General features: G+C 45.9%; 1 protein-coding gene across 5 annotated transcripts in view; it reads left to right on the forward strand.

The window, feature by feature from the left end:
- The window catches only part of LOC139278583 (copine-8), a 435,806-nt gene that overhangs the window by 300,578 nt on the left and 112,007 nt on the right, over positions 1–23,221 (forward strand). For 4 of the 5 annotated variants that reach the window (XM_070897510.1, XM_070897511.1, XM_070897512.1 and 1 more), the window contains one exon: positions 2,561–2,622. In XM_070897510.1, coding sequence (XP_070753611.1) covers positions 2,561–2,622 — 62 coding nt within the window. Of the gene's footprint in view, positions 1–2,560; positions 2,623–4,188; positions 4,236–23,221 lie in introns of those variants that run through there. The other variant, XM_070897515.1, reaches the window with a different exon arrangement.

Raw genomic sequence — 23,221 nt, forward strand, 5'->3', positions numbered from 1 at the left:
GCCGTGTCTTCTGTTGCCTAGGCCCTAAGCTCCGGAATTCTCTGCCTAAACCTCTCCGTCTCTACTTCTCTTTCCTCCTTCAGGACGCCCCTTAAAACATATCTCTTTGACCAAGCTTTTGGTCATCTGCCTTAACTTGTCCTTATGTGGCTTGGTGTCAATTTTTTAATCTCATAATACGCTTGTGAAGCGCCTTCGGACTTTTCACTACGGTTCCCTACTGTAAAGGCGCTATATAAATGCAAGTCGTTATTGTTATTGTTATTGTTAAGCCAATTTTCTAAAGTCCTAAGTAAATAAGTTAAAAACTGTTACATCTGTGAGGTCCGATCTCTTTCAGTATCAATTGCCATCGGGAGAGGGATGGAGTCAATATCAAACTCATCAGTAATGATATTTGCTTTCGTAAATTTACTGTATTGAAGCAATGGGTTTCTGTCATGTTTAGAAACTGCACTGCAGTTCTCAAACTGTCTCTGAGCTCTTTCCTGGAACATCTTCTGGTTCACGACAAGATAAGCTTATAGAAATACAGATATCAATAAGTACTTTCGTACTTGAAATATCTTTACCTAAATTTCAAAAAGAGATCTGTATTGGGGGAAAAGAGACGTTGTGAGATATAGGATGCAATATCTGTGGCAACTTATTATTTAATAATTTTCTATTTTTAAATTGTCAGCAACTCACATTTGAAGTAAATTTAAGAAAATATTGGCATAACTCAAATCTCAATCTTCATTAAAGTCTGATTAAAGGAATAATGGGGATAAAATTGGTCTTGGGTGATCATGTAAAACAAGCGATAGAGAATTGGCAGCCCATTCTATGCCCACCCGATTTCTAGCCTTGGCTCAGTGCTAGCACTCTCACCTCTGAGTCAGAAAGTTATGGGTTCATGTCCTGCTCCAGAGACTTGAGCACATAATCCAGGCTGACACTTAATGCTGTACTGAGGGAGTGCTGCACTGTCGGAGCTGCTGTCCTTCGGATGAGACATTAAACCATGGGACCTTGCAAATTTGCTGTTGCATTTCCTACATTACAAACATTGACTGCACTTCGCAATGATTTCATTGGCTGGACAATGTTTTGGGATGTCCTGAGGTCATGAAAGGCACTATGTAAATGTAATTTATTTTTCTTTCTCTCTTTCTTTTCTTTCTTTCCCATTGACTTCAATGGAAAAGGAAATAAGGCCTGTTGTAAAAAGGACTGCCGATTTACCATTGCCCCTTTTGTGCTACTGCCCAAGATCAATTTCATCCCCCAATTAGTTCAAAGATAGAATATTGTAGCACTAAGCTAAGAATTTTCCCTTTATAAGAACTCGAATTTAGTAAGCAACTAAATATGTCAACTGATGTTAAAGTAAGAAAAAAATACTGGTGCAACTTCTGTAACTGGGATAGAAAGAAGAAAGAAACACTGGCCTGCGGTCGGCAGTGTACCTACGGAGTACGTCGCTGGCATTCGAATAGAATGCACACTTACCTGATGGGAACCCTCCTTCGACAACTTGCTCTCTGATGCTGCGTAGTGGAGGGCACTATAATGGCCCATGGATCCCGGGGTGCAGTGTGTCCGGAAGTGTACCAGGGATCACGTGGGCCAGTGCTCCAATCAGGAAACAGAAGCAACATGTATTTGGAGAAGTGATCTTTTGAAGCTTTATATTTGGAGAATTGGTCTTTGAATCTTTCTCAGAGGAAGAAAAAAAGGAAATAAAAACAGGAAAAGAATAAATAAATCCAAGGAAAAGAGGAGGCAGATTCCCGTAGTTTAATGGCACTCAGGAGAATTGGGGTGAATTTCAGCTCTGTCACATTTCCATTTCTGTTAAAGAAACATAAATTTAACAACATCCACTGAGGTATTAGATGATTCTGTGCGTGTATGCCTGTCAATTTGTGTATTCCACATTTTCTCCGGGTGCTGTCCCAAATGAGACGTTCAGGTTCTACAATTTTATACATTCCTGGATGTTCTCTAATTGAAAAAAAGCATTTTTTTTAAATTGCAATTCAGTGATAAAGCATCAGATGACGATTTGGGTATCCCCTTACACTATGGAAACGGGCCCTGCACCTGTTTCCACCAGCCGTGAAATTTTCGTACATAATTGCTGGGCAAATTGGACAATGAGCCCAACTCTGCGCCAGCAATTATATTTTCAATGTCAGTGTGGTGTTGGTGCGGATGATCTGTCAAGTCGGAACTTGACAGATCACAAGTTCTGGATTTAGCACAAGGGCATGCGGAAATCCCGAATTTGCTGTCCATTTCAAAGGAGGTATGATGGCGTACTGTCAGAGTACACCGTCACACCCCACCACAAATTATGACCCATTATTTAAAAAAAAAACAGTAACCATTCTGGGGAACCACTTTATAATGTTACGTGTTTATATTTGCACATTAATTAAAAAATATATAAAATATTTCCTGTTTAAACTGTCACACTTGCTTCATGGTGCTTCTTGGGTTCTCCCTGTTTATGACTTGCATTGTAATACTTTCTCATGAGACAAAACAGTTGCATTTCTTGTTTTTTTTCTAGGTAACATTGCTTTCCTTTGCTGTTGAAACTGAGAGCACTTTCCTTGATTACATCAGAGGAGGGTGAGTATTTAAGTTGTTCTGCATAATTCTTACATACAGCACACAACACTTGAAATGTGAACGTCACGTTTTAAATCTGTATGTTACCATTTAATGAGTAGTTTAAACCAGGAGAATCTTTTCGGATAACAATTATAATTTACTCCAATATCTGACTACTGCCACTATTAATCAAGAATGAGAAGCCAAACTCTCATAAAACTAACCAATCAAATCGTTCCAAACAAAGTGGTTTTGATGGCTATGTTACTTTCCTATCTATTCGACATGCCCCTAATTCAGCAATGAAAACATTGCTAAACCTAGCCTTAAATCTACCCATTATAAACAGGCTGCCCACTCTTTCTGGGAGTTTGAGTTCTGCTCCATTGTCAGAGCTAGCAATTTAAAGCGTATTGTCACTCTGAAATATATCAGGAGGTGTTAGAGCATGGATTACCAATGATCACCATTATAGGATTTGTATTTAGAATTTATAACAGTTTAATAATTATATGCTATTCTGCACTTGATTGGACTTACATAGCCTGAAATGATTGAAATAAATGATCTGGATGAAAATACCGGACAATGTTTTCCACTCAACACAATAGTGCCATCTAATATGTTTTGAGATTCAACACCTGCAGAATATATTGACGCATTGGCCATTGCGACATTCTTTGGCTTCCCTGTCACAATGATATGAAGTTATCATCAATGCTTTGCAAGGAGATAGGTTGTTTAGGAGAGGAATGGGCTGACTATATTAACTGTAAACTGCCTGGTTTTCTTTCATCCAGTGGATCAAACAAGCTGATTATTAATTGAAATAAAAACTATTTAAAAAAACGGGTTTTTAAAAGATCCATAGATTCCCAATTCCAATATGTGAGAAGTTCAGGGTCAAGATCAGCCATGATCTTATTGAATGGTGGAACAGGTTCAAGGGGCAGTATGGCCTATTCCTGCTCCCTATTCTTAAGTTTTTTTGTTCTTACCGAGTAGAAAGTTTTGTGGCTGTGGAAGTGAGTTTTAACAAACACACTATAACTCAAAAAATTATATTGATTGCTCCTGCATCAAAGTTCAATTTGTTCTGGTGAGGTCTATCCCTAACTCCCAATTCATCCATATCGCCTTTATTTGAAAAAAAAACCTTCCAAATGATTTGTTAATTTAAAACTATGGTGTAGGTTTTGTAAATTGGTATTCCTAGAGCAGAACTTTGCACAGTGGAAGTGTACATCAAGAATTCATGTGTGTTGCCCCACACAACACCGAGAGTTAGCATGCAGGTACACTGAGCAATTAGGAAGGCAAATGGCATGTTGGCCTTTATTGCAAGAAGATTGGAGTACAAAAGCAGGGAAATCTTGCTACAACTGTACAGGGCTTTGGTGGATATGGAGATTGGGCAGGAACGAGGAGTTGAGGTCAAAGATCAGCCATGATCTTATTGAATGGTGGAACAGGCTCAAGGGGCCGTATGGCTTATTCGTGCTCCTAATTCTTATGTTCTTTTGTTCTTACCGAGTAGAAAGGAGATGTGGCTGTGGAAGTGAGTTTTAGCAAACACACGATGCTTCAAAAATTATATTGATTGCTCCTGCATCGAAGTTTACTTTGTTCTGGTGAGATCTATCTTAACTCCCAATTAATCCATATAGTCTTTTGATAATATCGATTGGAAAGATAAGGGGAAAGGTGATTTCCATGCTATGTATGAATCCACCCTGAAGGTGTAGCCATTACAATTTTAGCTGTTGCCATGTACCAATTTCAGTTTATGCCCAATTGTAAATAGTGAAAAGGTGAGCGCACTTATCTTGGCACTCCTCTAACTGCCACAAAATTGTTTCTTAATTTGCTCAGAAGGCTGTACAACCAGGAGATTGCATGACCTCAATCTTGCACCACTCCCCTAACTTTCCTGCAGCAGAACTTCCAAACTATCTTAAGTAATTGGACCGAGAATTCTCAGCATTTTTCCATATGTATATTGTCCCACAGCACAGATACCAAAATTCTCCAAATGGTAAACACTAATTGTTCAGAGACGAACCAATTTTGCCACAACAAAAATGCACTGTCCCATAAGGAGCCTTGCCAGATGTCCGTCCTCTCCCCCCTCGTGTCCCCAGTGTGTTATTCTGCTTCCTGGGCACCCTGTACTAATTCTTTGTGTGCATGGAGCATATTAAAATGAAACGGAGGGACTAACCTTGCAAAAATAAGGTGAGACCAGCCCATCACACTGTTGACACAGGCGTTCCTGCAGCCTCAAGTGTGCTGCCATCACAAAACTCGGGTATTGTATAAGAAATTAATTGTAAAGATCTATGCAGTCCTTGAAATGAAAGCATGTATAAGTAAAGGTGTGAAGTAAGGGAAGTTTCTTTAAATACATATTGACCAGCAACTTCCAGGTTAAAAACATATGAACTATTGGCGGAACATGCCATTGCACAAGATTGTGCTTTCTGTTGAAATTGTATGTTTTGCATCACTTCCCAGTTCAAATTAAAAATACATTGAAAACCAGTCAAGCAAAATGCAATATTGCGCCTTAATATATGTTAACCTTCAGGTGCAATTTTGGTGGTGACAGTAAAATCCATTTAAAACAATTATATGGAGAGATTTTACTCGCTGCTGTGTCACAAGCAATTATACGAATTGATTTGTTAATTTATCTAGCAGAAACCTGGAAAAATACTTCTGTAATTGGAAATAATTTTTCTGTTACATATCCAATAGATTTAGGAACAACAGATAGGGTATTTACCTTTTTTGCTATTGACTGTCAATTTAGTTAAATAATCAAATCTCTTTTACAAGGTCCGTGTTTGCTGAACAGTGGTATGTGCTTGTTATAATATGAGTTAGCTTCAGCTGTGTCCTCATTTGGTTGTTGAAATACAGATTTTGAGCTTGAAAAAACATGACATGCATTCATTCTCGACTGTGAAATTCTCATTAGTGATTAAACTGAGAAGATAAACAAAATGTTTTGGTGGCTGTAAAAATACAAATCATATCGTTTCAGGCATAGGTCATCAAAATGTATTAAATGATATAATATTAGCACCTTAATGACCTGATAACTAACACAAAATGGGGACGTATCCACTGTTTAAAATATTTTTGAATCCATCGATTTATTTAACCAGAATTTAGTTCTCAAAGACCCAGATAAGAAAGAGGTACCCATGGCCTGTAGACCAGCAAAGGCAACTATGTGAACTTTGCGCAAAGTAAGAGTAATGAAAAAGCAATCTAAATTGTTAGATTGGGAGGCTAATGGAAAGATCAGGGAAAGCCAAAGATGGTTCAAGTGATTTATGGAAATGGAGAAGGATGTATATAAAATATGTAAAATAAGCCGAGGTGTTAACGTTGTGCAGCACACACTGTGGTTTGGTTTTCTTTGAATATTTTTCAAATCATTTTCTTTTTTTCATGAGTGGCATACTTGTTTTAATCTTTGGTTATAACTTGCAAGCCCCTGTTCTTCATCTGCGGCCTGCTGCATACTGCAGTGCTAGTTGCCACACCACGGCCAGAACTTTGCCGGAGTTCAGAGGATGGGTTTGGAAGCAGGTCTGCTGTCAAAATCTAAACGATCCCTCAGGGAACCCACCTCCGTGTCAGTTTCCCTTGTGCCGGGTCTGCCTGCGCTTTACAGACCTGACATTAAGCGACGGGTGAGCCAATTGAAATAGTTAAGATGTTGTTGAAAGGTACTTAAAAAAACATTTCACCATCTACTTACCATTTTTCTAGCTTTTTGATGAGTTTCGCAGCGCTCGGGATCACGTCATGTAAGTAGGTCGGGTTTTCAATGACTCTCCATTCCTCTGAATAGGTGACAGCTGTAAAAGTGGTATAAAAGATACCATTTCACAGCTGTTCACTTTCCAATGTTAGAAGCTGGAGCCTTCAGGATTTGGAATACATTTTTCAGCTTTAGGCAGCTTGGAAGTATTTGGAGTAAACTCTCTATTCAATGTCATCTCCTTGGAGCAACCTCTCTCACCATTGACAGATCGCTTTTGTCATCTCAATTTCACGTGCCATCTCTTCCACCAGCATCGGTGCCCTTGAAAAATCTAACCTTGGTCCTCAGAATCCCACCACGATCAGCCCTAGGCACACCAGTATCACCAACAACACCAACCTTCTCCGCAATCACCTGATGCTGCACAGGACGCAGGGCATCAGCACTTGGCTCCAGACTTCATTGGATTTCACCACAATCTGTAACCTCTGGCCCGGCATATGCCTTTCACTCTACCATTACCATCAAGACAGGGGACCAACTCTGGTTCAATGAAGAGTGTAGAAAAGCATGGCAGGAGTGGCACCAGGTGTACCTAAAAATGATGTGCCAAATTGGGGAAGCAGCAACATAGGACTACATGCATGCTAAAAAGTGGAAGCAGCATGCGGCTAAGCGTCCCACAATCAACGGACCAGATCAAAGCTCTGCAGTCCTGCCACATCCAGTTGTAAATGGTGGTGGATCATTAAACATCTAACGGGAGGAGGAAGCGCCATGAATATCCCCATCCTCAATGAGTGTGGAGCACAGCACATGAGTGCAAAAGACAAGGCTGAAGCATTTGCAACCATCTTCAGCCAGAAGTTCCAAATGGATTTGGCAGATGGAGTATAATGTTGGAAAGTGTGAGGTCATGCACTTTGGCAGAAAAAATGAAAGAGCAAGTTATTATTTAAATGGAGAAAGATTGCAAAGTGCTGCAGTACAGCGGGACCTGGGGGTACTTGTGCATGAAACACAAAAGGATAGTATGCAGGTATAGCAAGTGATCAGGAAGGCGAATGGAATCTTGGCCTTTGTTGTAAAGGGGATGGAGTATAAAAGCAGGGAAGTCTTGCTACAGCTATACAGGGTATTGATGAGGCCACACCTGGAATACTGCGTGCAGTTTTGGTTTCCATATTTCCGAAAGGATATACTTGCTTTGGAGGCAGTTCAGAGAAGGTTCACTAGATTGATTCCGGAGATGAGGGGGTTGACTTATGAGGAAAGGTTGAGTAGGTTGGGTCTCTACTTATTGGAATTCAGAAGAATGAGAGGTGATCTTATCAAAATGTATAAGTTTATGAGGAGGCTTGACAAAGTGGATGCAGAGAGGATGTTTCCATTGATGGAGGAGACTAGAACTAGGGGGCATGATCTTAGAATAAGGGGCTGCCCATTGAAAACTGAGATGAGGAGAAATTTCTTCTCTCAGAGGGTTGTAAATCTGTGGAATTTGCTGCCTCAGAGAGCTGTGGAAGCTGGGACATTGACTAAATTTAAGACAGAAATAGATAGTTTCTTAAATGATAAGGGGATAAGGGGTTATGGGGAGCGGGCAGGGAAGTGGAGCTGAGTCCATGATCAGATCAACCATGATCTTATTGAATGGCGGAGCAGACTCGAGGGGCGGCATGGCCTACTCCTGCTTATGTTCTTATGATCCATATTGGTGTCTTCCTGAGGTCCCCACCATCACAGAAGCCAGTCTTCAGCCAATTCAATTTACTCCATGTGCTAGCAACAAACAGCTGAGCGCACTGGATACAGCAAAGGCTGTGGTCCCGGCAACATCTCGGCTGTTGTGCTGAAGGCTTGTGTTCCAGAACTAGCCGTACCTCTAGCCAAGCTGTTCCAATACAGCTACAACACTGGAATCTATCCAATAATGTGGACAACTACCCAGGTATGTCCTGTCCACAAAAAGCATGACAAATACCAATCTGGCCAATTACCGCCCCATCAGGTCTACTCTCAATCATCAGCAAAGTGATGCAAGGTGTCATCAACAGTGCAATCAAGCGGCACTTACTCACCAATAACCTGCTCACCGATGCCCAGTTTGGGTTCCGCCAGGACCACTCGGCTCCAGACCTCATTACAGCCTTGGTCCAAACATAGACAAAAGAGCTGAATTCCAGAGGTGAGGTGAGAGTGACTGCCTTTGACATCAAGGCAACATTTGACTGAATGTGGTATCAATGAGCCCTAGTAAAACTGAAGTCAATGGGAATCAGGGGGAACACTCTCCACTGGTTGGAGTCATTGAATATATTTAAGGTGGATATAGACAGATTTTTGAATGATAAGAGAGTCAAGGGTTATGGGAAACGAGCAGGGAAGTGGAGTTGAATCCAAGATCAGATCAGCTATGATTTTTTTGTATGGCGTAGCAGGCTCAAAGAGCCAAATGAGCAACTCCTGCTTATATTTCTTATTTTCTTATGTTCTTATGAGTCATACCTAGCACAAAGGAAGATGGTTGTGGTGGCTTGAGGTCAATTATCACAGCCCAGGACATTGCTGTCAGAGTTCCTCGGGGCAGTATCCTAGGGCAACCATCTTCATCAATAACCTTCCCTCCATGATAAGGTCAGAAATGGGGATATTCGCTGATGACTGCACAGTGTTCAGTGCCATTCACAACTCCTCATGCAACTCCTCCCACATGCAGCAAGACCTGGATGACATTCAGACTCGGGCTGATAAGTGGAAAGTATCATTTGTGCCACACAAGTGCCAGGCAATAAATATCTCCCAACAAGCGAGAGTCTAATCACCGCCCCTTGACATTCAACAGAATTACCATTGCCAAATCTCCCACCCTTAACATCCTGGGAATCACAATTGACCAAAAACTTAACTAGAACAGCCATATAAATACTGTGGCAACAAGAGCAGGTCAGAGGCTGGGAATTCAGTGGTGACTGTCTCACCTCCTGACTCCCCAAAGCCTTTCCACCATCTACAAGGCACAAGCCAGGAGTGTGATGGAATACTCTCCACTTGCCTGGATTAGTGCAGCTTCAGCAACATTCAAAATGCTCGACACCATCCAGGAAAAAGCAGCCCGCTTGATTTGCATCCATTCCACCACCTTAAACATTCACTCTCTCCACCACCAACGTACCGTGGCTGCAGTGTGTACCATCTACAAGATGCACTGCAGCAACTTGCCGAGGCTTCTTCGGCAGCACATTCCAAACCCGCATCCTCTACCAACTAGAAGGACAAGGGCAGCAGGCGCATGGGAACACCTTCACCTGCAAGTTCCCCTCCAAGTTGCACATCATCCTGACTTGGAAATATATCACTGTTCTTTCATCGTCGCCGGGTCAAAATCCTGGAACGCCCTCCTTAACAGCATTGTGGGAGTACCTTCACCACAAGAACTGCAGCAGTTCAATAAGGTGGCTCACCACCATCACCATCTCAAAGTGAATTAGGAATGGGTGATAAATGCTGGCCTTGCCAGCGACGCCCACATCCCAGAACAAATTAAACAAAACATGACCACATTGTTGCCTGGGAGACCAGATTTACTTCACTTGACGCTGCACACCCTGGCTGTCACATGATGCACCAGGTTGGCACCATCCCACATCAGCACCATAAAGCATCCCTACAATGCCCAAGCCATTTCTTTCACACTTACCACCATTGCAGGGTTACCGTTATGGCTCACCATTCACTGCAATTCACTGAGCCACTTCCAAGGGAGCATACAAATCTGTCCAAGAAGGCAAAATAAAGTTTTTAATGTTTGACAACACATTAACAGAAACTTTACATGAACATTGGCTGAAAGACCCAAGTTCCTACCCTTTTGTGTTGTTAGTTAGTATGATTGGCCAAGGATGAGGGTGAGTGTGAGGGGTGGCTAGTGAGATGCGGATGTGATAATGTAGATAGAGAGAGAGAGATTGATAAATGCCGAGGTGCAAGGTAAGTTGTTGTGAGTAAGGATGTGTAGGAGTAGGGTAGGGAAGGCAGAGTGATGGGGATGTGATGAGCGGCACAGCAGGATGAGGTTGAGTGTGGCTTTGCAGTAACGTTTCGTGATCTAATGAGATAATTGAAAGGTTTGCGCCACTGCAGCCAGGTTTTCCCGATGACATCCCTGTTTGTGCCTTTCTGTACAATGTGCAATCAGTCTGCGTTGGTTTCCTTGGGAGGTCTCTTCCACCCATTGGAAGGGAAGAGAACCTCTCTGCGTGCTGTGACTCCCTCCCTCTCATGGGAGACCCTGGGAGTAGCCCTGCACCTCTGTGCAGTGCTTGCCAATGTTTGCAGCAACTCAATGCTGTAGAAAACTGACAGCACAACTGTCAAAATGAATGTGGACATGGTCCCTTTATGTCCTTTTAATTGGCGGGACCTTCGCAGGGCGGGCTTAGGAAGCCCCAGCAGGGGAAAGCCGGGATGGGACAGCAGTGGGGTCGAAGCCCACCCCCTACCTTGGCCACATTGTGCTCGACTCGGTCGGTGAAATTGCGGCCCACATTTCAGACATCGGGTTAGGTAGTGTTGGGAGACCGGTCAGATGTTGAATTTATAAAATCTATTTGTTTAACCCCAGGTTAAAGACATATTGATAATTTTCCCAGTTTAAATGCTTGAGAAATGTGAAAACGTCATTTTTTTTTGTATGATTTATGACTGGTTTTCTGCTGTTAATGCTTTTTAAAGTGTGAACCACAACAGAAGGAAACTGTTCACTCGATGCCATTTTGATTGGTGGATGTTAACATATTAAATAAACAGTTATTAAATAAAGTCATTAATGACTGCGATTGGGTGAAACATGAGGGTAGAATTAGAAGTGAATATGTTGGAAGCGACAATATACATTGGATGTGAAGAAAAGGCCATCAAATCTATCCTTTGACAGTGAAACTTCTCACATTGTCCATCGACCTCCGAGCAATTCCATCTTCTGAGAGAGAAAAACCTCTCTGAATCTTGAAGCCAATTAAGTAAGCTCCAAGAGATCGCAATTGTTCGCAATTTATCACAATCACCACTAACATGTAGCTTAGCTCTCCTATAATTGGAAATATCCTCTACTCAGGAAGTTGTCAAGCTCCCTTTTAAAGGACTGTTGTGACATCTTACCATGTCTTGGCAGTTTGTTCCAAAGAGCGATGATCCTGTAATTTCCCTGAAAATAAATAGTTTCTGGTATCTAACCTGACACTTTGTGTATGGATTTTAAAGGCATTGGGGGGGGGGGGGGGGACCAAAATTGCCCCTTTGCGCAGTGCCAGTTAGCACCTCTGCCCGTCGCTAACAGAACGGTAATGAGTTAGCGCGTGGGCACAGCAGCCACATCGACCGTGTGGAATTGTCCACCTCTTCGCAACGGCTTTGAGCCACGCTCCATGCGCATGGTCTTATGACCGCCCTGCAAGGTTAAATTGCATCGTGCCCCTCTATCTAACGCTTGCTGATGCGAGCGTCAGCTTTTGCTGTCGGTTTCAAGTCATCAGGCTGCAGCGCCAGCGATATTTAAAGGCGAGCTGTTGAAGATATTTTTTTGTCAGCCAAATTCATCCCCAGGTTGCAGTTATTTTGTTTTTTGCATGTACCACCACCATCATTGATTGCTAGCCCTCAGTTTACTTTGGCTTCCATCGCTCCCCTGCTTTAGTCCAGTCCAATTGGAGACAACAACAGTCTTTGCCAATCATGGGCTCAGTGTTGGCAGTGGACCACCTCCTCCAAATTCACCAACGGAGGATGGTTCGGAGAAGACAGTGGCGCTGTCATTTAGCCAGGCAGAGGCATCGGGAGAGGAAAAGAGAAAGGCTGGCACTGGGAGAGGCACTTGCACTGGGAGAGGACCATGGCAAGGGCCATGCTCCGAGGATCAGAGAGAGGAACAGGGAGAGGGGCAGACAGAGGCAGATGGAAAGGCACAGGGGGCGGCTAAGGGAGCAAGATCAGCAGGCAGAGGCACAACAGCAGGAGGATGCACAGGGAAAGCAACAGCAGGACCAACAGCAGGAGGTCCATGAAGATGTGGGCAGAGAACGACGAATACATAGACGTGCCAACAGAAGGCCGTATGCACCCAGGATGTTTCGCCAACACTTTTCCTACGTCCACTTCTCTGAGGAGCAGTGTGCCCGAAGGCTGCGATTTACAAAATACGTGGTGACGGAACTGAGCCATCTGCTGCAGCCAGACCTTGTGCCTCAAACCAGGGTGAGAACGGCTCTCTCAGTGGCAGTGAAGGTCACCATCGCCCTCAATTTCTCTGCCAATGGATCTTTCCAGGGAGCCACAGCAGACATCTCCAACATCTCCCAGTACGCCGCCCATTGCTCCATTCATGATGTCACAGATGCTCAGTACAGAAGGAGAATGGACTACATCTCATTCCCCATGTTGAGACAGAAGCAGCTGGAGCGGTCAACTGGCTTTGTGACGATGGCGCGGTTCCCCATGGTGCAGGTGCCATAGACTGCACACACGTCGCCTGGAGGGTGCTGCACCGCAATACTGAGGTCTTTCAAAATCAAAAAGGATACCACTCACTCAATGTCCTGTTGGTGTGCGACCACAGATGCACAATAATGGCCGTCAATGCTCGCTATCCTGGCAGCAGCCACGATGCCTTCATCCTGCACCAGATCGGTGTGCCAGCTCTGTTCCAGCCACCCAATGCAGCTCCCGGCTGGCTCCTCGGAGACAAGGGATACCCGCAATGCACCTGCCCCATGACTCCCCTCTGCAACCCCACCACTCCTGCCCAGCACTCTTACAATGACAGTCATGCCGCCACCAGGTGCATTATTGAGCAGACCATCGGAGTGCTGAAACAACGGTTCAGCTGCCTTGACCGCTCAGAAAAAGTCCTGCAGTATTCGCCTGAGCGGGTGTCCCTCTTCGTCATTGTCTGCTGTGGGCTGCACAACCTGACAATCATGAGGGCACAGCCATTGCCTGAAGACATAGCTGTTGCACCTCAGGAGGAGGAGGACGACGAGGAGGAGCTGCAGGAGGAGGCACTGCCGGCAGGTAGTATATGCTGACAGCGTCCTGATACTGCAAGGGAGGTCCGAGACCATCTCATAAGATCTCAGTTCCAATAATGTCCCCGCCACTTACTGCTTTCTTTGTGGCTCCCCATAAACCCATCAATGAGCCCTTCATTCCATACCACATGGCCAAAAATGAAATGAGATACAACACCAAACAGTAAAGATGAGAATCAACATTTATGTGTAAAAAGTGCAACATCACCTTACCATATAACATTCACCCTTGTGCATCTCCTTATATCCCCTTTTATGTAAACCTACTCTATTACTATGCCACCGTGTCTCCCCTGTGGCTGCAGCATGGCTGGCGGAGGGCTGCTGTGTTTCTGGGCTAGAGACTACAGATGGCCTTTTAGGACACCCTCAATCAGCTCTGGGCCTGGAAGGCCCGGCTGCAGACTGTAACACCTCAGGCTGGGCGGCGGCAGTATGGACTGGCTGGGTGACAGTTGGTGATATTTGCAATGATGGAGTGGCAGTGGTGGGACCAGAAATGCTGTTATCCTGAGAAAGGATGGCAGGTTCCTGCTCCAGTGACCCAGTGCCACACCCACAGAGCAGCACCTCAGCCTCTGCACCAATCTGTTGGAGCACTGATTGCTGGGCTGCTGCAGCACAGTGTGATCCCCGGTGGACCGTGATGGACCCAGCGGTGATGGCAGCAGTCAGGGCTTGAGTGGCATCATGCTGAGACTGCATGAGAGTAGCCTGAGCATCCATGCGAGCAACCTTTGACTCTATTGCAGCAGGAAGACGTTGCGTTGCTTCCGCCTGTGCACCAATAGAAGCCCATGAGACGCCTCATGAGGTCTGGATCTCCAGTCCATCTGGGAGTCCATCATCGTCTGCACACTGGCAATGATGGGCTCCATGGTATGTGCAAAGCTGTCTACAATGTGGGAGAGGAACTCCTCCACGCTCCTTACCACTTGCACCAGGCTCTCGGGCACCCTTACCATTGCCCCTATCATGTCGGAGTGCAAGGCATCACCCTTTGTTCAAGCATCTCCCCACGAGGTCCTCATGTGAGTCCTGTGGAGCAGAACGCGTGTGCGAACTCGCTCTCTGGGAGGTGGCTCCTGAGTTTGCCTTACCCCTTGACCCTGCTGCAACCCGCAAGGCCCCGGTGCATCACCCAATGCAGAACCCTCTCCTAAGCTGAACTGCAATGTCCATGTACTGCCAGTATCTGAGCTGGTGCGTGCGAGTGTGAGAAGCAGTGACACGATGCTTGCATTGTCCTCCTCCTCCTCCTCCTTCCTCTCCTCCTCCTCCCCCATTTCTTCTCCCTGCAGACTGGGTTCGGAGCGGGGGGGGGACTCAGGAAAAGTCTGGGCCATGCCCAGGGCATTGTCTGAAAGCACAAATGGCACAAGAGTGGCATTAAAGTGAGGGAAACGGGGCAGGCATGCAGGAAAAAAGGTGGTCTGAATGTGGAATGGCCAATTGATAAGGCCTTCTGCTTGAAGTGGAAGGTGGGGTGAGAGGAAGGGTTTCACTGACCAATGTTGGCCCCAGCGGGTTCGGCGGTCCCCACTGCCATGGGTATGGCCATCTGCGGGCCCAAAAGGTGAAGTACTCGCTCCTCCAGGTCTGTGAGCTTGCGCAGTTCAGGTTCTCCTCCATCATGTTTGCTGTTGCTGCAGCCAGTTATGTGCCATCCTGGCCTGCAAAAGAAAGGAAGCTTGGTGAGTCACAGTGCACGTATGTATGTGGAAGCACACCTCCCATTTAACTTCCGTCCCGGGAGCAGAGGTCGGCCCGGTTTGTGACCCGCGAGGCAAATTCCGCTACGGGTAGGAAAGAGGCCGCCGCGCACGACGATGACGTCATTGCCAGAGGTGCAGCGGCCCAGGGCGCTACTGGCGGGGCACGATGCTACTATGTTTGCGCCCCCGCTAACTGCCGCGCAATTTCGTGGGAGCCGGTTGCGCGCCCCTCTCCCCCCACACCGGTGAAAACAGTTTTCCGCCCCGTTAACCATCCCTGGAGTCGCTAGTGGGAGGTGCAGAACAGGGTAATTTTGGCCCCCTGGTGTCCAGTTTGACCCAGGACCAAAGTTTTGCCATATTTTAGTTGCTGATCCATCTCACTGCCACTTGAAATCTGGGCGGCAGCGAGATGAAAATCGTTTCCAGTATTTCAAGTATGGGTGTACCAGAGCTTTGTACGGCCTTAGAACCCTTTTTTTTGTCCTTAGTGGTCCTAGCAATACAATTTACAATCCTATTGTCTTTCCGTCTCCCCCCCTCACATTAAGGCGTTAATATAATGAGTTATTTAAAATCAGGTTACTCACAGGTGGGAGACGGAGATACTCTGATTTTAAGATATTTATTTTTTGTGATAAACCCATTTTCAGCTGTATTAATAAAACTGCACCAAGTTACCACTCTTAAGTATATCAAGGAATTTTTTTTAATGCAAATTTACTTTAAATAGAAATTACATTCTAAAACGCTGCCCGATTGCGCTGGCTCGTGGCAGATATGCAAAATCACTTCTGAAAACGAGTGCAATTTTGAGTGCAATTTGCCTTTGTACTGCCGATTATGCCCAAAGTCAAAACTCTGTCCCATAGAAGTTAAAGTATATATTCTTCCCATTTTCTTTTGTTACCTTAATCAGCTTCCTGAGTCCACAAGCATAGCTGTCACTGAGCAGTCTTGTAATTTGTTGCAACTTACACAAACCTTTTATATGAATTTTCTGTAGTTTTTCACAAGATTTCATGGGGGAGAAATTGAGCTCTGTAGCCCCCATTGTTTAGGCACTGCTCCGCCTGCTAATGCTTGAAAATGGGGTCTAAGGTGCCGTGGTCAAGAATGGGGGTTTGGTGAATTGAGCAATGGATAATGCTAGTGGTGCAGTTGGCAGGATATGCCATTTGAAGATGAACTCATTCACCTTCATTATACGTATCAGATCATTAAACTTCTTCATGCACTGCATCCATGTTCTTGGAACAACACTCCTGGCATTGACCTCCACTGCTACTTGTTCCCATTGCCTCCTGAGCATATGTCTGGAGGGCCTCCTGCCCCCTTGTGGCCACAGGACGTCTCTCCTCCTATCCACCTCTACCAAGACCTCCAGTGCACTGTCAGAAACCCTTGGTGCTGGCTCTCTTGCAAGTTTAGCCATTGCTCAAAGTATCATAGCCCAGATGGACTTGTGAATAAACTCCCACCACTTCTTGTACCTCCCCTTTAAGAGGTGCAGGCTGCCTTTAAGTAGTGCTAGCCACTCACGATATCAGGCCCCCTGCTGATGTGTGCAGCCAATGAACAGCGTGGGGAGTGCTGGCTGCATGTACCATTATTTAAACGAGCAGGCAGCATCAATTTACAACGCAATGAACGGGCGCAAGTTAGTCACACACCACAATCCCTGCGCTCGTTTCCAGGTTTTAGGCAAGTTCTCCCCCCATATGTCTGTGGTAAATTCAAAGAAATCTTTGAAATGGTTTTCATAATCGGCACAGTGGATAGAGACTGGATATCCAATCGACAGTGACTGGCCTTCAGCAAGCATATTTCACTAGTTTTTGGCCAGTTCATTGAGGCAGATTGTGTAGCAGCTGCATATTCTATCAGAGGACAAGATCTGTAACTTGCCGAAACAGTCCTATTCCACAGAAGTACACTCACTGTCTGTAAATAATAGAACATAAGTCCATCGTCCACTTCCTCTCAATTACTTGGCTGAAGGAGACTGGTTAAGGGAATCAAAACTCGGGGGTAGGTGGGTGGGGAAATAATAACAAAGTTATACTTCTGCTTGAAGAAAATGAAAAACATTATTGGAAAAATATTGAAGCTAAATTTAATTACTGAAGTCATCAACCCTTGGAATGAAACCGCACTGGAGAATAAAGTAATATGCGTTGTTCTTCGATCAGTGTATGTAGGAAGCTATTATTTAAAAAAAATTTGTTCTGGGATGTGGGCGTCGCTGGCAAGGCCAGCATTTATTGCCCATCTCAAGTTGCCCTTGAGAAGGTGATGATAAGTCGGTTTCTTCAACAGCTGCAGTCCCTGTGGTGAAGGTACTCCCACAGTGCCGTTAGGGAGGAGTTCCTGGATTTTGACCCAGTGACGATGAAGGAACAGCGATATATTTCCAAGTCAGGATGATGTGTAACTTGGAGGGGAACTTGGAGGTGATGGTGTTGCCATGCGTCAGTTGCCCTTGTCCTTCTAGGTGGTAGAGGTCACGGGTTTGGGAGGTGCTGCAAAGAAACTTTGGCGAGTTGCTGCAGTGCATCTTGCTGATAGTATACATTGCAGCCACGGTGCGCTGGTGGTGGAGGGAGTGAATGTTGAAGGTGGTGGATGGGGTGCCAATCAAGCGGGCTGCTCTGTCCTGGATGATATCAAGCTTCTTGAGTGTTATTGGAGCAGCACTCATCCAGGCAAGTGGAGAGTATTCCATCACACTCCTGACTTGTGCCTGGTAGATGGTGAAAAGGTTTTGGGGAGCCAGGACGTGAGACACTCACTGCAGAATACCCAGCCTCTGACCTGCTCTTGTAGCCACAGAATTTATGTGACTGGTTCAGTTAAGTTTCTGGTCAATGGTGACCCTCAGGATGTTGATGGTGGGGGATTTGGCGATGGTAATGCCATGGAATATCAAGGGGAAGTGGTTAGACTCTCACTTGTTGGAGATGGTCATTGCCTGGCATTGTGTGGTGCGAATCTTACTACCACTTATCAGTCCAAGCCTGAATGTTATCCAGGTCTTGCTGCATGCGGGCATGGACTGCTTCATTATCTGAGGAATTGCCAGTGGTACTGAACACCGTGCAATCATCAACAAATTTCCCCATATTTGACCTTATGATGGAGGGAAGATCATTGTTGAAGCAGCTGAAGATCATTGGGCATAGGACACTGCCCCAAGGAGCTCCTGCAGCAATGTCCTGGGGCTGTGATGATTGACTTCCAACAACCACAACCACCTTCGTGCTAGGTACGACTCCAGCCAGTGGAAAGTTTTTCCCCTGATTCCCATTGACCAGTTTTACTAGGGCTCCTTGATAACACACTCAGTCAAATGCTGCCTTCATGCCAAAGGCAGTCACTCTCACCCAACCTCTGGAATTCAACTCTTTTGTCCATGTTTGGACCTAGGCTGTAATTAGGTCTGGAGTCGAATGGTGCTGACAGAACTCAAACTGAGCATCGGTGAGCAGGTTATTGGTGAGTAAGTGCCGCTTGACAGCACTATCGATGATACCTTCCATCACTTTGCTGATGATTGAGAGTAGACTGATGAACGGTAATTGGCTGGATTGGATTTGTCCAGCTTTTTGTGGACAGGACATTGTTGTGTATGGAGAAAGAGTAAGACTGAACACTGTGAGCTCAAAGTAAAGTGTGACCTTAGTCTTTTATTGCAGGTCTCCAGAATGCCTCTCCAACCTGTGAAGCCTCCTTAAATACCTGTGCCATAATCCCTTGGGACTCCAGGGGATGAGCACTCTGGTGGCTGTACAGAGTAAATACAAGTCCACATATACAACAACACTCCCCCACAAAGTCAATAGTGTAACTATTTACAATGTGAGTCGATCTGGGGCCCTTCTTGCCTGGTTGATCATCTTGGTGTGAAAGCTGGTGTTGTTGAATCATTTGTTGTGCCCTCGCTGTGCTGCTGTGCAGCTGGCCTTGCTGGGCTACCTGGTGTGTTGGGCCCTGGAGAGCTGCTTTGGATGATGGGTTCTGCTTCGTGGTCAACCGTGGTGCCGGTTGCCACTGGTATTTATGTTGTGGGATCAAAAAAGGTAGGGTCCAAGGTTGGTTGCTCAGAATAGTCTGTGAATCTGAGTTTGATTTGGTCCAAGTGTTTCCGGTGAATGAGTCCATTTGAAAGTTTGACCCGAACAGCCTGCTCCCCTCTTTGGCCATGACAGTGCCAGGAAGCCACTTGGGACCTTGTCCATAATTTAATACAAATTCAGGATCATTGATTTCAATCTCGCGTGACACATTTGCACTATCATGGTATGCACTTTGTTGAAGCCACCTGCTCTCTACCTGTTCATGTAGATCAGGGTGAACTAACGAGAGCCTTGTCTTAACTGCTCTTTTCATGAGCAGTTCAGCAAGTGGGATCCCAGTGAGTGAGTGGGGTCTCGTGCGGTAGGTAAGCAAGACTCAGGATAGGCGAGTCTGCAGTGAGTCTTCAGTTACCCTCTTCAAGCCTTGCTTGATGGTTTGCACTGCTCTCTCTGCCTGACCATTGGACACTGGTTTAAACGAGGCAGATGTGACATGTTTGACCCCATTACGGGTCATGAATTCTTTGAACTCAGCACTGGTAAAACATGGCCCGTTGTCGCTCACCAGGACATCGGGTAAGCCGTGTGTGGCAAACATTGCCCGCAGGCTTTCAGTAGTGGCAGCGGACGTGCTAGCTGACATTATCTCACATTCAATCCACTTGGAGTATGCGTCTACAACCACAAGGAACATTTTACCCAAGAATGGGCCTGCATAGTTGATGTGTACCCTAGACCACGGTTTGGAGGGCCAAGACCATAAACTTAGCGGTGCCTCCCTGGGTACATTGTTTAACTGCGAGCATATATTACATCTGTGAACGCAGGACTCTAAGTCTGCATCGATATCGGGCCACCCCACGTGGGATCTGGCTATCGCTTTCATCATTACGATGCCTGGCTGGGTACAGTGGAGGTCATTGATGAAGGTGTCTCTGCCTTCTTGGAGACCACGACTCGATTGCCCCACAGAAGGCCGTCTTCCTGTATAGACATTTCATCTTTGCATCGCTGGAACGGCTTCATCTCTTCCTGCATTTCCACTGGGACACTGGACCAGCTCCCATGAAGCACACAGCTTTTGACTAGCGATCTTAAGGGGTCCTGGCTTGTCCAGGTTTTGATCTGCCGGGCAGTGACGGATGATTGCTCACTCTCAAATGCTTCCATAACCATGGCTAGATCTGCGGGCTGCGCCATTTCCACCCCCGTGGTGGGCAATGGCAGCCTACTGAGAGCATCAGCGCAGTTTTCTGTGCCTGGCCTATGGCGGATGGCGTAGTTGTATGCGGACAACGTGAGCGGCCATCTCTGGATGCGGGCCGATGCGTTGGTATTTATCCCTTTACTCTCGGAAAACAGTGATATAAGTGGCTTATGGTCAGTTTCCAATTCGAATTTGAGCCCAAACAGGTATTGATGCATTTTCTTTACCCCATGAACATATGCTTACGCTTCTTTTTCAATCATGCTGTAGGCTCTCTCAGCCTTAGACAGACTCCTGGATGCATAAGCAACCGGTTGCAGTTTCCTGAAATCATTAGCTTGTTACAATACACACCGACATCATATGACGATGCATCACATGATAGTACCAAAGGCTTACATGGATCATACAACACAAGCAATTTGTTTGAGCATAACAATTTTCTCGCGATTACAAAGGCATTTTCTTGGCTTTTGCCCCAAACCCATTCGCCCCCTTTTCGTAGTAAGACATGTAGTGGTTCTAGCAGTGTGCTGAGACCCGGGAAGAAGTTACCAAAGTCATTCAAGAGTCCCAGAAATGACCGCAGCTCCGTCACATTCTGTGGCCTTGGTGCGTTCTCGATTGCCTCCGTCTTTGTGTTGGTGAGCCTGATGCCATCTGCCGCAATCCTCCTTCTCAAGAACTCCACTTCAGGTGCCAGGAAAACGCACTTCGAGCGTTTTAACCTGAGCCCCACGCGGTTGAGTCGACTAAGAACCTCCTCCAGGTTCTGCAGATGCTTGACTGTGTTCCGACCTGTGACCAAGATGTCGTCCTGGAAGACCACGGTGTGTGGGACCGACTTCAGTAAACATTCCATGTTTCTCTGGAATATCGCCGCCGCTGATCGGATTCCAAACAGGCATCTGTTATAAACCTTGTGCGTGTTGATGCAGGTGAGAGCCTTCGATGATTCCTCCAGTTCCTGCATCATCTAGGCTGAAGTCAGATCCAGCTTCTTGAACGTCTTTCCTCTCGCTAGCATTGCAAAGAGGTCGTCAGCCTTTGGTAGTGCGTATTGGTCCTGCAGGGAAAAACGATTGATAGTTACTTTGTAATCGCCACAGATTCTGACGCTGCCGTCTCCCTTGAGGTTTGGGACAATAGGACTGGCCCACTCGCTGAACTCGATCAGTGAAATGATGCCCTCTTTTTGCAGCCAGTCTAGCTCGATCTCTACCCTTTCTCTCATCATGTACGGTACTGCTCTCGCTTTGTGATGGATGGGTCGTGCCCCCGGAATTAGTTGGATCTTCACTTTTGCTCCTTGGAATTTCCCGATGCCTGGTTCGAACAGCGAAGGAAATTTGTTTAAGACCTGGGCACACGAAGTGGTGATAGCGTCAGCAGGTGATAGCGCTCAGATCTTGTCCCAGTTCCAGCGTATCTTTCCCAGCCAGCTCCTACCGAGCAGCGTGGGACCATCGCCCGGTACCACCCAGAATGGTAGCTTGTGCACCGGTCCATCGTAGGAGACCTTTACGGTAGCACTGCCGATTACAGGAATCAGTTCTTTAGTATAAGTTCTTAATTTCGTGTGAACTGGAGTTAAGGCTGGCCTTGAGGCCTTGTTGCACCACAACCTTTTGAAAGACTTTTTGCCCATGGTGGACTGGCTCGCGCCTGTGTCCAACTCCATTGATACCGGGAGTCCATTTAGTTCAACATTGAGTATTATCGGGGGACAATTCGTGGTGAATGCATGCACCCCATGTACCTCTGCCTCCTCTATGTGAGGCTGTGGTTCGTAGTGATCTCCGTGGATCTGTCCTCCTCTATAACATGGTGGTTTGCAGGTTTAATAGGCTTAGCAGCTCGCCCGCACACTCGTTGGAGGTATCCCATTGTTCCACAGCCCTTGCAAATGTACTCTTTGAATCGGCATGAATGGAAACGATGATCACCCCCGCAGCGCCAACAAGGTGTTAATGGCCTTGCATTCATCACCCTTGATGCTGGACTCTGAGTCATCTGCGGACGTGCAGCTGCAGGTATGTGTGACCTGCCCTGTACATTACGATTCGAAAACAACATCACTTTGTTCACAGTACTTGTAGCAGCACTTGTGTGCTGAGAGATTTGCTTCGTATTGTCACTGGCGGCAATGAACGCTTGGGCTATCGCTATTACTCAAGGTTGGGGTCTTTACAGTCAAAAGTTTGTGAAGTATGGTTTTGTGGCCAATGCCAAGTACGAAAAAGTCTCTGAGCATGTGCTCCAAATGTCCTTCAAATTTGAAATGTCCTGCAAGGCGTCTTAGCTCGGCGACATAACTCGCCATTTCCTGGCCTTCAGACCTTTTGTAGGTGTAGAACTGGTACCTCGCCATTAGAACGCTTTCTTTCGGGTTCAAATGCTCTCGGACCAGTGTGTACAAATCGTCGTATGATTTCTCCGTGGGTTTCGCTGCAGTGAGCAGATTCTTCATGAGGCCGTACGTTGGTGCCCCACAGATGGTGAGGAGGATCGTCCTTTGTTTGGCAGCGCTCTCTTCCCCATCTAGCTCATTGACCACGAAGTATTAGTCGAATCGCTCCACAGAAGATTCCCAATCATCTCTATCCGAAAATTTCTCCAGGATGCCCACTGTTCTCTGCATCTTTGGGTTCGCTATCTGTCTCTTGTCGCCAGTTGTTGTGCATGGAGATAGAGTCAGACTGAACACTGTGAGCTCAAAGTGAAGTGTGACCGTAGTCTTTTATTGCAGGTCTCCA

This window comes from Pristiophorus japonicus, chromosome 13 (genome assembly GCF_044704955.1).
Source record: "Pristiophorus japonicus isolate sPriJap1 chromosome 13, sPriJap1.hap1, whole genome shotgun sequence".
Taxonomy (NCBI): Eukaryota; Metazoa; Chordata; class Chondrichthyes; family Pristiophoridae; genus Pristiophorus; species Pristiophorus japonicus.